At 40.0% G+C, this 16103-nt stretch overlaps 1 protein-coding gene across 1 annotated transcript; it reads right to left on the reverse strand.

Annotated features, from left to right (window-relative positions):
• Positions 1-5664: 5664 nt before the first annotated feature.
• On the reverse strand, positions 5665-15578 carry LOC134752306 (serine hydrolase-like protein 2). Its single transcript, XM_063687976.1, has 7 exons — positions 15191-15578; positions 13496-13612; positions 11006-11158; positions 10074-10176; positions 9331-9418; positions 7478-7575; positions 5665-7020 (listed from the first exon to the last, which is right to left on the reverse strand). The coding sequence occupies exons 1-7, from the start codon at positions 15243-15245 to the stop codon at positions 6711-6713; spliced, it is 924 nt and encodes a 307-aa protein (XP_063544046.1). The 5' UTR covers positions 15246-15578; the 3' UTR covers positions 5665-6710.
• Between the last annotated feature and the right edge of the window lie 525 nt (positions 15579-16103).

Here is a 16103-nt window from a genome sequence, read left to right on the forward strand (position 1 = left end):
GCATTAAGTTGTCGTTGTCTAGGAATGGGTTGAATTTTAAGAGCTTACTCTTTTTTGGCAAATTTTGTTTTTTAGCTACTATATCATATTCTGAAAATGATTCGCTCTGACTGAATTTGGTAATCACCTTTAATGAATCATTTAATTCGTCATGATTGAGGTACGTGGACGACGTCGACGCTTCATTTTTTCGGCATTTTTTAATGAAGCGAAGAGCGTAAGCAATAGCACGAATGAGCCGCGAGAGATTCGAGAAACGATTGAAATCTATTAATGGCTCATGAGTTATGTTAACGTGCAATGAAACCTCAACGCGGGTTTCAGGCAGCTCATCGCATTGCTTTGTGATAGGATTAAAGGGCCACTGAGCCACGTCTTGCTGCAAGAAACTGGGACCCGACCACCACAAATCTAACGAGTCTATAACGTTTGCATGCACTCCACGGGAAATTAAGTCCGCTGGGTTTTGGTCTGTTGGAACATGCCTCCAAGTACAACTGCCGGTGATTTCTAAAATGTCCGACACTCGGTTCCGCACAAAGGGTTGCAACCTACTCGGCATCATCTTAAGCCAACCTAACACTATAGTCGAGTCGGTCCAGAATGTCGTGCTTCTGACCTGAGCTCTAAGTGAAGTCATGACCTTGTCATACAGATGAGCACTAACGAGAGCGCCACACAATTCAAGTTTAGGTATAGTCGTCGGTTTAATTGGACTAACTCGACTTTTTGCGATCAATAACCTAACGAACACCTGACCTTCTTTGTCTACACTACGTACGTACACACAAGCGCCGTACGCGCGTTCAGATGCGTCTGAGAAAATGTGTAGATCAAAGGCTATGTGTGAGTTGCAAATGACATGACGAGGGACTCTAATATCATTCAGTGTCGGCAATCCATCCAAGAGTTCTACCCATTGTTTGGTAATCTCTGGAGACAGTTCTTCTTCCCACGTAATCTTTTGAAGCCACAACCGCTGCAGTAGCATCTTCATGGTGATTACGACCGGAGACAAAAGTCCTAACGGATCGAAGATCTGAGCAATCACTGAGAGCATGTCGCGCTTGGTATTTCCTTTGGGAACTAGTTTTCCTATTGGAAAATACAGCTCATCAGACTCAGGATGCCAGCCTAAGCCTAACGTTTTGCTGGGCTCATTTGATCCTATATTCAAATCCACAGAGGATTGAGAGGGTTCACATAGAAGGCGAGACTCGTTTGACTTCCACTTACGCAGGTTCATTCCTGCTGAAGAAAGTGCTTGATTCACTTTATGGCGAATCTCTTCCACTGCCGTAAGCTCATCTCCTCCTGTCAGCAGGTCGTCTACATAAAAATCGTGAACGATGACTTCTTTGACTTTCTCATCGTCACAATCCAAACCTATTTGTTTGAGACACCTGGTGGCTAGGAAGGGAGCACTGGCTGTCCCATAGGAGACAGTATTGAGCTCGTGCACTAATAGTGGCTTGGTCTCAGAGCTGCGCCAAAGAATTTTTTGAAGGTGGCGGTCGTCAGGGTGCACCCATATCTGACGGTACATTTTCTCCACGTCCGAAGAAATGATGTACCGGTGCTGCCTAAATCTAATAAGAATAGACAGAAGGTCGTCTTGCACAGTGGGTCCGACCATCTGGATGTCATTCAGACTAACACCTGAGGTAGACGGGCTGCTAGCGTTATACACAACACGGAGTTTCGTCGTGGAGCTATTGTCACGCAAAATTCCAAAGTGGGGTATTATATAACCCTTTTCTTCCCCTGAGATCTGCCTACCATGCGACATGTGACCCAAACTTTCATACTCTGCCATGAAATCAGTATATAAACCTTTAAAAGAGGGCTTGGTTTTAATTCTGCGTTCCAATGATAGCATGCAATGCTTTGCGCGTTGAAATGAGTCGCCTAGGACACTTTCGCTTTGTTTTAAAGGAAGCCTGACACAGAATCGTCCGTCGGCTAGCCGCGTAGTATTTTCAACGAAATGTTCTTCGCACATTTTCTCCTCAGGTGAATAATGAGACGACTTATGGCTAACTTCTTCGAGCTGCCAAAACCGCGTTAATTGGGTTTGGATGTCGTCGTTACATTTTAAATCATTATTACCTGTGTGCGAGAGACCAGAAGCAAAAAAACACTGCATACTGGAAGGCAGATGGTCGGTAATTGCCCGACCAGCAACCAAAAAGCCAAAGCGAGTTTCACAGAGCATCGGAAGCTCTAGACCTAGTCTGATGATCTGAGGCTGTGTAGGAAACGAGTCCCAAAACACTTCAGATCCTAAGATTATGTCGACAGGTGCAGGTTTATAAAAGTTTGGATCAGCCAAACAAATGTCGCTTGGGATATTAAGATTCCTCAAATCAATTTGACGACATGGGACGTCATCAGTAAGGGATGGCAGAACGTAACAGTTTACTGTTACTGAATATGTGTCATTTAAAGATTTAATAGGAAGTAGACACATTTCTCCTATTTTAGAAGTCTGTTTATTTATACCAAGAACAGACGTATTAATTTGATTCGTTGGTAAGTTTAATTTCTCACAGAAACCCTGAGATATTAGGCATGCAAAACTACCATTGTCTAACATGGCGCGAGCGACATACTCTTTATTGTTGCTGTCGTAAACCTTTACTAATGCAGTTGCGAGCATACCATTTTGCCATTTGCACATTTCCCTTGTGCCATTTGAGCCGATAATGTCTGTACAGGAGCGAGCGAGGAATCATATGAAACATTTCCTAAGCCAGAATGAGATGCGACGGGCGCGGCAGGTGATAATTGATTAACAGGAAAAATCGATTTATTATTTTTAGTTAAATTATCCTCCTCGCCGCGGCCGGACGCGCAGTCACCGCTCGATCTAGATTTGCAATCTGTAACATGAACTAACGTGCTATGTTTTCGCTTACATAATTTGCATCCCGGCTTTTTGCAATGATTAGCGTAGTGACCACCGCGTAAACAATTATAGCATACCTTTAAACTCGGTAGCAATTCCAATCGCGCAGCGTTACTTAGGGCGAGAAACTGTAAACAACTAGGTAAATAATGTTCACCGCTGCATTTAGGGCACTTAGCGACAGTGTTCTGTTTTGTATCTTGTACGGACAGGGTTTTAAGTTTCGGAGTGTTTTTGTGAGAAGTGTTACCACGACCGGCAGTGTTATTTGTGGACAGTTCCAACGTTTCTAATAAATCGGAACGATTTCGCATGAATGTTAAAAAGGCTTCCAGAGTAATTGGCTTATCTTTATCTAAGCGACCTTTGTATTCTTCCCATTCCCGGTACGACTTAGCGTCTAACCTATGTGACACAATGTAAATAAGCAACGTATCCCATTGTTTTACTGGTTCGCCGAGCGATTCCAAGGCAAGCAAGTTTTTGTTCAATTGGTCGATCATACGTTTTAACGCAAATGAAGACTCCTTGGTAATTGTTTCGATATTAAAGATTGCTGAAACATGATTTTGTAGCAATAAACGCTTGTTATCGAAACGATCACACAGGAGTTTCCATGCAGTTTGATAATTTTTAGAACAAAATTCGACCGATTTAACAACCACTGCTGCCGACCCCTCCAATGACGATCTCAAATAGTGAAACTTATTTATTTCGTCAATTTCGTCATTTGAATGAATCAGGCTTAGGAATGTGTCGTGGAACTCGAGCCAATTTTCATAAGAGCCTGAAAATTTAGGCAACTGTATGACGGGAAGTTTAACTAGCTTATGATTGCTAGCACTAGAAATACTTGCACGTTCGCTACCCAGATCTTCTTGCTTTTTATGAAATGAATTTAAAATATCTTGTGCTTTAGCAATTGCACTAAAGTACTGGGTTTCGAACTCAGTTCGCTCAGGTAACTGAATGTCAATGCTTGCCGACAAACATTCTAAGTCTAACTGCACTGCATCGTACTCACTAAATACATTTTCCATTCTACTGATTCGTAACTGCAACTCATTGGCGGCTACTGAGGTAAGTGAAGAACTTTCCAAAGAATTCACGTAGTTTGAGAAGTTAGTTAGCCGGCCCTTGTAACTGCCACGTTTTTTGATTAAATCCTTTTCTTCGGACATTTTGAGAGGCGTGTGTTGTCAACTGAAATGTTATACAATGCTAGATTAACTTAAATGTATAAGAAATGTATGATAGTACAGTTGATGCCTAAGTTAACAGTTTATTTAAGTGTATATTTATTTTATTTACTTAGTTTAAGTTTTAACACCAATAATTGTATCTAAATTTAATGTTTCATAACAATTATTTAATTAGATGGTGGTGAAAACTAACCTATTGTTTTATTTAACACCTACCTATGTCTAATCGTCCAGTTAAATAATGATTTACTAAATTCAGTTCGTAGATTTATTAGTTAATTAAAAGCCTAGGCAAATATCAGTGAATAACTAATACAAATTAACTAATTACGAAATAAAATTAAAGTGAAATAGTAATCTGACGCGACAAAGGTTAACCTAACTGTTAGGTACATGTGGTTAAGTTAAAACAATTAAAATGATACTAACCGTATTAAATCGTATAATTACTACCTGTATGACGAGTGATGGGTGAAAATTAAGAATACTGAAGGCTTAACTCTGTCTTCAAGTCCAGTAATCCCACATGAACACGATCTCAGAATTCTCCTTTCCCAAGTCAGCTTGATCTCTTGCTCTTGTCGGACGAATTTCTTAATTTATTCACTTGTCAGCTCCTTATATTATATAATCTGGATTATTGGCTGTAATGTTCAATCCGGCTCGAAGGACCATGTTTTGGAGTAAAACAGGAGTAGAAAATTAAAAAACGGTGGTAGATCTTAACACACGTGTAATGTCTCTGTCTGACACATACAAGCCAGGAATAAAAAGTAAAAAAGCGCCTGCGAGTTTAGCATGGCAAATACATCTAAAAGATTTCTTGCTTAGATTTAAACACTATTCATAATATAATATAATATAATAATACGAAAAATACAATGTATTTTACACGTAAAAAACTTAAACTTGCGAAAGATTCAATCGAAGATCCGCAAAGAAAGATACTGTATTTTATTGAAAAATAAAAGGGCCTTTGAAAGATACATGTATCTTTCATGTAAGTTTCATCGCTAGAGGCCATCTTTTCGAGCATAATTTTTTTTTGATTTTCCGAGCCACGTTATTTTCTTAGACTTTATTTATCTTATACACTTCTTCTATCTGGTCCTTGACGGAAGCTCAGAAGTCCAAACTCGAGGTTTGCCAGAGAGCTATGGAGCGCAGCATATTAGGTGTAAAATTAAGAGATCGAGTCCGAAACACCACGCTGCGCTCTAAGACTCAAATAATAGACGTAGCTCGGAAAGCGGCCAAGTTGAAATGGGACTGGGCTGGTCATGTCTGCCGAATGCCGGATGACTTGTGGGCCAAGTTAACCACGGAGTGGGAGCCCCACGAGTCTAACCGGGGATCCGGCAGACCTCGTCGGCGATGGCGGGATAACTTGGACTCCTTCTTGACAGGCTGGCCGGATATAGCATTAAACAGAGACGAGTGGAAAAAGAGGGGGGAGGCCTTTGCCCAGCAGTGGGACACAGTGGGCTCTGAATAATAATAATAATACACTTCTTAGAGCAAGGATAGAGTAAATATAGAATAAAAGTCTTTGGTAACAAAGTAATAAATGTATTTCTTCCACCATAAATAATACAAAAATTGCAGTCACAATGTCACAATTTTAAATATTTTCACTGAAAACCTTAATGCCCACATGCCCTAAATGTGACGTTTTCAACCAAAAGGTACCACATTGGCGCTTGTCGATAAGGTTGATTTCGAATTGAAGCTATATGGAAATAGCGCCTTATTGACAACCGACAATACCCTTTAGGTTTAAAAATGGCACAAATTATGATTTTCAATAGTTCCTGGCTGTGTGCGCGACAGTGGCGCCTACCTGGCGGCTATTTATTGTATTTTTTTTAATGTAAGTTACTTTGGAATGTACCAATTACCAAAGTTCTTTCTAAAACTACATCTTTCCGTCCCTACCACATAACATAAGTTTAAAAATTAATTCAAGACCATAATGGTTTTGTACTTTATCAGGCGTGGCTCACTCCGCGATTTCGTCGCGTCGCTACAAGTACATGCGGCCCGCACCAATTTTGGTGTCTAGCCATAGTAGTTGCCGCGCACCGCTACGGAACGGACGCCTGCTCGCGCTTGCGCCACCTAGCGGTCATATCTGTCGTAATAGACGCGTTTTGTTAGAGAGTGAATCTTCTGTATCTAGTACTATTATTTATTTTGTGACTTTAAATAATTAATTAAAAAAAGACACAATTTCCTTTTTAATCCTCATAAAAAGTAGAAAAACAAAAAAATTATAAAACTTAGGGAACAAATCAAAAAAATTTAATAAATATTTTGATTTGTGTTTTTTAAGTAGTCATAATAGTCATATGTGAAGTTTCCAACTAAAAGGTACCACATTGTCGGTTGTCGATAAGGTTGATTTTAAATTGAAGCTTTATGGAAATAGTGCCTTATTGACAACCGACATTAAGTACCCTTTTGGTTGAAAATGTCACATATATAAATTATAAACTGCAAAAGATGTCAAACAGAAAAAAAGTAACCAAGCCCCCTCAAGCATATAATGTGTAATATTGTTCCTTCCATCTAATACAAAAAAAAAACAAAAAAAACAGATATCACAGCTTAGCTTTCCTATCCAGCCCGTTCACTCCATACAACAAAAACCGCTCAACAAACGCCGCCATCCTCTCCGGATGCATCACATGCACATCATGTTTCCCATCCACTGTGATAACTCTATAGTTTTTATGTGGGTAACAAGTTTCGTCAAGCGCGAACGGGGTGGCTTTGTATTTGCCGCGCTCTAGGGACTCCGTGGCGACTATTGTGAGAGTGGGCGTTTTGAAGTTGGTGTACAGTTTTCGCAGGTGCTCGGATGTGTTCGGCGGGATAATGACCTGTTTGGTCCGCTGGTCGTAGATGTATCTGTGGAAATAATACATACAAAAATATAAAAAAAAATCCTTTAAGTAAAATGACTAACTTAAGGCTTTAAGGCACTTTCCCTCTAGGGCCCATTCTTTTTTTATAAAATATAAGAAAAAAAATGTGTGGGCACCACGAAATCGCGAAATGAAATTTGGCTTTTACATACATTTTGGCTGGTCCATTTGCTATGGGATGGGAGGGTAATTTTTTTTTTGACACTGTGAGCACTCTTACTTGTTTCTCTATGGTTTAAGTTCGTTCCAAACCCACCACTACCTGTAAAGCCCAACCAGTAATATATGATCATTGTCAAGAGGGCGCTGTTGTTGCGCATGTATAGGGTGACAGTTCACTATAGTATGAAAAAAATAGTTCCAGTGAAATTCCGCAACATGGCGCGTGATCATAAATTTCTGGTCATGCTTTAAATTATTTTGACAGCTGTCAAACTCACCTGACAAGACCCTCCCCTACTGGCTCAGATATCCTTTCAAGCACCATGCTCGCTGCGGCACCTGTCAGACCTCGATTTAGCTCCAACATTGACAGCGCCTGTCAATGTCAAACGAATACGAATCAAAATGTGGTAGGTATAATATAGGTACAAAACCTTTTTAGAGTTCCGTACCCAAAGGGTAAAACGGGACCCTATTACTAAGACTCCGTTGTCCGGTCCGTCCGTCTGTCTGTCTGTCCGTCTGTCACCAGGCTGTATCTCATGAACCGTGATAGTTAGACAGTTGAAATTTTCACAGATGATGTATTTCTGTTGCCGCTATAACGACAAATACTTAAAAACAGAATAAAATAAATATTTAAGGGGACTCCCATACAACAAAAGTGATTTTTTTGCCGTTTTTATAGATGGTACGGAAACCTTCGTGCGCGAGTCCGACTCGCACTTGGATGGTTTTTGTATCTGTATGTACAGTCAAGGGCATAAATATACCTATAATATACATTCCCAAAGTTTCAAAATAATGTGTACGCTCTTACGTCACCTTAGACATTAAAGTCGTGTTCACATATTTTTGAGCCATTTGTCTGGATCGATATTTTTGCCTTTGACTGTACCTAGTTATTTAGAGAACATACCCATACTACGTGACCCATTTATAACAATTATAACATTTTTTACCGATGTGGTATTTTGCAGACCCCATCCCAACCCTGAACGGGTCACGTAGAATGGGTACGTCCATCCGTATGAATTACGGCGTCCTCTGTTCTCCTCTAAGGTAGAACACTACGGTTCGCACCTCCTAGAGGGCGCCCTTAAAGAATTGCATAACTTTATTTGATCTTTTTCTTTTTTATGAACGTCAAATAAAGCTACGCCGGCTCTAACCCCACACCTCTGCCTCGAGAAGATTTAAATCCCCCAATGAGGGCTATCGTTTTTTTGCTCACCAGTTGGCGCCTCTGTTGATGGTTTGGACCACCATCAACAGAGGCGCCAAGACTAAAGGAGCCCACTGACTATCAGTCCGCCGGACGATATCGGCCTGTCAGTTGTTCGGAACTGTCAAATTTTTGTTCTAACTGACAGGCCAATATCGTCCGGCGGACTGATAGTCAGTGGGCCCCTTAAAGAACAGCTGTCAGTCATTGAAGTGACAAGTGACATTTGACATTTCGAACTATGGAAAAGACCACCATCTACACTAGCGCCCCTAGCGGCGAATTCATACGCGTTAGCCTTGATGATATACTGATACTAACTGTCATAACAGTACCTATAATCTTCTCGGGGCAGAGGGGTAGGGTTAGAGCCGGCGTAGCTTTATTTGACGTTCATAAGCGCATTGTAATATGCCTACTTGAATAATAAACTTTTATCTTTATCATATAAGGGTTCATCCATTAATTACGTCACACGAATTTCGAGGTTTTTTGACCCGCTCCCCGCCTGACGTCACATTTTTTCAATGAAATCGGCAAATAGAATTAAGTATTTGTAATATTTTATCAAAATATTTTTGCCCAAAGAAATATTAGTAATTTTATAACCCATAACAGATTAGGAAAGAAAATTAAACGATCAAAAATGATTATCGTTCCAAAAACTTGTTATTTAACTGTACAGCGAATAAAATAATTTAAAAAAATTTTTGTGAGGTCACAAAGTCTGCGACTCCCCCCCTCCCCCTTGTCACAACATGTCACATTTTCTTGACCCCCCCCCCCCCTAAACGTGTGATGTAATTAATGGATGACCCCTAAGAGAAAATTCGACCCTTGCCGCCGTGACCCAGGTGACCGAGCGGTTAAGGCACCAACGCACCTTACTTAACTTTTGGCGCTTACCTTTTCTCTGGTGTATTTCGGAGCATTCTCCTTCAGCGAGTTGTAGATGTGATACTTCTGGTAATACATCGTGAAATAATAATGGTACCTGTAAAAAAAACTCGTGTTAACCATAGCCTAAATAGCTGCGAACTAGAAACCTATTTGACCTATTATTTGCACCTCGTTCTGAGCTTCATGCTGCGCTCAAGACCCCAAATGTCATATACAGATAAATTTATTATTATTACAATATATGAGGCATTTTCTATGAAAAGAGACCTTATTGTCAATGGCACTTACGCCGCACAGCGTCACGCGGCATTGTATTTATATCGGAGCATCGTTAAAAATGGCGTAATAAGGTTCCTTTTTATAGAAAATACCACATATTTACACAGCATTACAGTTCGCACCAACCAAAGCGCTGGATGGATATACATAAAACGAAAGCCTTGCGCGCCATCTTTTAATATACGATAGGGACCGTGCGTGTTAAAGGGTCTGCCATCTTGTGGCCTGAATCGGAAACATAAACATGTACATTGCCAAAGCAAGTGCTGCCATCTACCGTTCTCGTACGTTTTCCTGTGCATAGTAGATTCTGCCATTTTGTGGGCTACATCTGAAGCATAAACTTCAGATTTACGCCTCGCTACAAAAATCTGACGGCTCCTGTGCTGCCCCCTATAACTATTATGACCAGTGGTAACAAGTGGGAATAATCCGGAGAAAAGTTAAAATATGAGAGAAAGAGAACTTACCACCATGCGAACTGGTCTGGTCGGATGGTTGTGTACGCCGGTGTGGGGTCGAAATCCACCACGAACGACATTCTGTCAGGGTATGATAGATTGTACAGTTTACCTGCAACCATAATTATGATTTTTAATTAATGAATGAAATAAAGTTAATAAAATAATACGATAGGTTGCATTATACGATAGAGAAATATAAGTAAGGAAGGAGTGCTAACACCATATACCCACCACTATAAATGTCGTAGCGGACATCACGATGACGGGAGGAAACCAGTATATAGCGTGCGGTGATTCCCCGCAGGCGCTAAAACGACTAGTGAAACTCCATAATGGCATGCGTTTTTTAAATCTCCCACACCCCGCATGCGGGACCTATGGCATGTGTTTAGAAACCTCCCGCACCCCCCGCATGCGGGCCCTTTCGACCAATGAAAACAATTCCCCGCATGCGGGCCTTTTGGCATGCGTTACAGAAATATTCCGCACCCCGCATGCGGGCCCTATCAACTAATGGATGGCCTTGAGTGAGCGTTGACGGAAGTTCTTACCTAGAAGTGTCCTTAGTGAATGCCCCATGAACCCAAAGGTCTTCCAGCAGTAGTGTCACCGGACCACCTCCATCAAGTCGTGGCGGACATCATGACGCCGGGAGCCGGGAGGATACCAGTCGGTATACAGCGTGCGGTGATTCCCCGCAGGCGGTAAAACGACTAGTGATACTCATAATGGCATGCGTTTTTGAAATCCCCCGCAACCCGCATGCGGGCCCTATCGACCAATGAAAACAGTTCCCCGCATGCGGGCCCTATGGCATGTGTTTCAGAAATCTCCCGCACCCCGCACGCGGGGCGTATCGACCAATGAAAATAGTTCCCCGCATGCGGGCCCTATCAACTAATGGATGACCTTGAGTGAGCGTTGACGGAAGTTCTTACCTAGAAGCGTCCCTAGTGAATGCCCCATGAAGCCGAAAGTCTTCCAGCGGAAGTGTCTCCGGACCACCTCCATGGAGTACACCAGGTCGTGCGCTGACATCATGACGCCGGGTGGGAACCAGTCGGAATGGGCGTTGCCTGGCAGTTCCATAGCTGCAAAGGAAAGCTTTAATTACGGCCTTATTCTAAGGGCCGGAACTACAGACGGCACGCCAACTGCAACTGTATTTCCCATACAAGTTGCAGTCGGGTTGCAGTCCATCTGTATCTGCCAAGGGCCTGAGACTCTTTAACACGGAAAGATAGTCTTATTGTGATTCCTATAAGAGGAAAGAGAAAATAGTGCCATGCTTTGTCCTTATCACCGACCGGGTGGCATCATATGTAGGAGGCGATGAAATACCGAAATTTATAAGTGAAAGAGAAAAAATCCTATGCTGCCCAAATTTTATATGAATATTTTTTTTCTTACCCCCGGTCGCTCGGTGGCGCGTCTATAACTACTTGTATATACTATGTCTATGCCCTATGGTATCTGCCTTAAGAATTATACGCATCAACAGGCGTTAGGCGAAGGCGACGTAGGCCAGTGGTCTCGCGCCCCAAAAAATTCAAAATTCATAAATTTATTATGTACTTAAGTTAATCTCAAGTACTCTTTTAGAAGTCAAACGTCAAAGTTCTATGAAACTATGACGTATAAATAACATTTGCACTACGTATGCTATCAAAATCGTTGCAGACTTTTCTTGGTCTAACTATAAAAGAATAAAGATCATTTATTTTCAGCTAAAGGTTACAGACATTCCAGGGGTCTCCGCACTAGGCAGTGCCTGTATCGCGGGGAACCAATTACAATTTAAATATCAGACTTTGTTACAATTAAAAACTATCATTTAGTAAGAAACTACTAATTACAAACTAACTATAAAACATTTACAATGACATCATACAGTGACATGGACAATACATAGCAAAATTAGAAACACAACAGCCAAATAACTACATGGGTACACATTACATTATAAAAAATCTTAAAATGAATAATTACTAATATAACAGAGATGTATAGTTAGTCCCTACGTGGGCGGGCACGACGTGTAGATAATCAACGCGCCCACTGTGGAGGAGGGGTAATTTCCCCATTTATGGGAGTCCCACATAACCATCCCAGGCCTATCCCCGCGCCTGGGTGCTATGCGTAATGCATTCCCCCTCTATATAAGTATAAAAACCGGCCAAGTGCGAGTCGGACTCGCGCACGAAGGGTTCCGTACCATTACAGACAAAAACGGCAAAAAAATCACGTTTGTTTTATGGGTGCCCCACTTAAATATTAATTTTATTCTGTTTTTAGTATTTGTTGTTATAGCGGCAACAGAAATACATCATCTGTGAAAATTTCAACTCTCTAGGTATCACGGTTCATGAGATACAGCCTGGTGACAGACAGACGGACAGCGGAGTCTTAGTAATAGGTTCCCGTTTTTACCCTTTGGGTACGGAACCCTAAAAAACGTACCCAACATACAATACAACTGCAACATATGCTAACAGTTTTTTTTCCTTTTTATAATATGTAATCCAGTGACATATACATATGCCATACGGATAAAGGGCTGAATCAACTTTTTCTTGTCACTCGTTGTCAAGGTTACGTTCTCCTGGGTCACTCTTAAAGCCCCAATTATAATTTTCTCTTTTCACTTTCTCCTCTCATCTACTCAAAGGTTAACTGGAAGAGATCCCTCAAAGGGATAAGTTCGCCTTTGTACATCTTATTATTTGTGCCATGTAATTTTTAATATGTATATTTGTACAATAAAGAGTTTACTACTACTACTACTATAATTATGGTAATTAAAATAACCAAACATGCATATTTGTGGTAGATATTAAGGCCTTCCCACTGAGCTACCACTAATAAGCACGTTTGTGGATCGTTATACAACAAACTGTGCTAATATTAATCGAATTTAAACTGTTGTGAGACATATTAACATTAAATAATTTCACGGTTTAGACTCACTTGTTTTAGTCACTCGCGTGACATGTTTTGGAGAGCTTATTTAGTCTTAGTGCCTGAGAAAGGAGACCTAGGCTCTCCGAAACATGTCGCGCGAGTGACTAAAACAAGTGAGTCTAAACCGTGAAATTATTTAATGTGCTATCATGTCCTATATGTAATAGTGTAAATGTTTATACTGTCCTTAGCTAGATACAATTACGGCGGTGGCAGAATAACAGCGTCCGTTGCTGAAAACCTTTGGGGCTGCTGTGCCCCGAAGGCGTTTTGGCACAGACATCAGCTGAGCCACCTTCCCTTTCAATTGGTTTGTAAGCATTATCGTGTACTTTTATTATGTACCTATGTTACAACTTCTTGAATAAACGTCTTTTATTATTATTATTATAATATTGTCCCCTGGCTGACGGGACACAATAACAACAAGAAATAGTTGATTCACTCAAATAATAAGATATGCTTACCAATGTAGTAGAACCGGTCAGGGAGTCTCTCTATGATGGGACGCCAGCTTGCCGCTGAGTCCACTGCTCCATGTACCAGTAGTATAGGTGGGTTGAAACAGGAGCCCCATGCCACAACTAAAACATATAAATAGAGTAGGTAGTGAAGTAGTGAGCTACTTTAGGTAACAGCAAAGATTGATATAACTCCGTAATAGATGTTTACAGTCTAAGGAAAAAACGTGCCTCGAAAATCAAGAAAATTTGATTCTCGTTCAGAGGGCGCCACTAGTTCTGGCCCACTGTCGTATAGATGGCGTTGACTGTTTCGTTTGTTACTTAACAATTTTAACGCATATCAGTGAAAGAACATGGGTCAAAATCATAAAAATAATTAATGCATTTAAAAAAAATCATTTTTCTATATTTAAATACATTTTATCGTATTTTTATAAATCTTAATTTTTAGTTTTAAAGTGTGTCGACAGATGGCAGTGAATTTACTGGGGTTACAAAATTTACTATGACAGTACCGCTCTAGTATAAGTTACTCTATGGTAACAGCAAAATCACCATACACGTGCCTTTAAAAATTGAGGAGTGCCCTCAATTCCTCGTGGATTTTATCATCAGATCAGAATCAAAAATGTTACGGACACACCTTGGAGGTAACTTCTTTCAATCAAAAAAGAATGACTCGAATCGGATCACGGGTGCCAGAGTAATCGCTTAACATACTACATTTAAAAAATCATCACCATTATCATCAAAACTATCATCATCATCAGGTCCACTTCATCAAACTGGTGGTTTTCGAGAGAAAATGCTCGAGTTGCTTAAGAAAACACTCAAATCACCATTAGAGTTGTGTTGTTCCCGGTAACATTCCCCATTTTGTATGGGGAATGTTACCGAGTGAGAAATTTCCCCATACAAATTGAGGAATGTTACCGGGAATGGCACAACTCTAATCAATGGTGGTGTATGGACACATGCCTTTAAAAATTGAGGAGTTCCCTCAATCCCTCATGGATCCCACGAGGAATTGAGGGAACTCGTCAACAAAAAAAAACATCTTCTCCGAGACCACGGGGACAACGCCGTCCTCGAAACGTCGGAGGTAAATTTAATACTTATTTTACGCGATTAAGTCCCGTCGTTGTAAATAATAATGAAAAAAAATCATGAATAAGAACGATTTATAATAGTAAAACCCTATTATTTAACTGTAGAGCGAATCCAAAAAAATCCAACCAATGTTTGGAAACAAGTGAAGTTAAAGTAATGTCACAAAGTTTGTGACTCACACTCCCTCTTGTCACAACTTGTCACATTTTCTTGACCCCCTCCCTCCCCCTTAACGTGTGATGTACTTAATGGAATACCTCTAAGAAACTATTTAATAAGAAAAAACCGGCCAAGTGCGAGTCGGACTCGCGCACGAAGGGTTCCGTACCATTACGGAAAAAAACAGCAAAAAAATCACGTTTGTTGTATGGGAGCCCCATTTAAATATTTATATTATTCTGTTTTTAGTATTTGTTGTTATAGCGGCAACAGAAATACATCATCTGTGAAAATTTTAACTGTATAGCTATCACGGTTCATGAGATACAGCCTGGTGACGGACAGATGGACAGCGGAGTCTTAGTAATAGGGTCCCGTTATTACCCTTTGGGTACGGAACCCTAAAAAAACAATTAAAAATATACTTACCACAAATTCTTCCCCATGGAGCTTCGATAAACCACTCTTTTTCAGAATCAAGCATTTTAATCAATTTTAATAAACTATTTTATTCACACAATTTATGCCACAACTTTCTTGCCGTTTGCAACATTCGTTCAACGTGCTAATCTTTCGCTAATATCTAATTCTAAATATAATCTTTTAATTTCATTACCGAGTTATGTTTTCAATGATAAGAAGTTATGACCAAATACCAATATTTCTGACAGTAACACTGAACACTTCTAGAAATTTAACTTAACCATGATTAAATCTCATCAAACATAGCGTAAAATAAGTGTTGAAATCATAAACTACAAATAAATTTATTCTGAATAAATAAAATCCAGTTGTCTCAAAGGACTTTCATCGTATACACTGTATATAGCACTGAGCACAATCAAAGAAGATGTAGGTTATCAATGATTAGATGATATGACAGGTCGCTGCCTCAATATTACAAGGTTCTATGTTACATTTTTGAGATAGTTGAAAATCAACTTAATGTCACTATGATAATGTTCAAATTTCAATTCGATAAAAGTGAAACATAGAACCCTGTAATATTGGGCCAGTGAGGTGAATTTTTGACAGATGTGCGTTTTGTGACTGCTAGTAACGTAATTTTTCTTATAGTAATAAAAAAAAATGTGAACAAAAATAGATTTAATGACGTTTACTTTAAGGTGTAAAATAGAAGAGCAATATTTATGACTTTACTCAAAGTAAGTAAAACTTTTACAACTCACTATCTTTACCTAACCCACAGACCAGTGGCCTCACCATAACAAAGTCTATGTATACTGTGTATGTATAAACCACTTAAACCTGTTTTAAGAGTAATAAAATTTAATAATTAGCCAAAGTTCAATGTAAGTCTAGCTGTCCGGACAAATAATAT

Source organism: Cydia strobilella, chromosome 24, assembly GCF_947568885.1.
Source record: "Cydia strobilella chromosome 24, ilCydStro3.1, whole genome shotgun sequence".
Classification (NCBI taxonomy): Eukaryota; Metazoa; Arthropoda; class Insecta; order Lepidoptera; family Tortricidae; genus Cydia; species Cydia strobilella.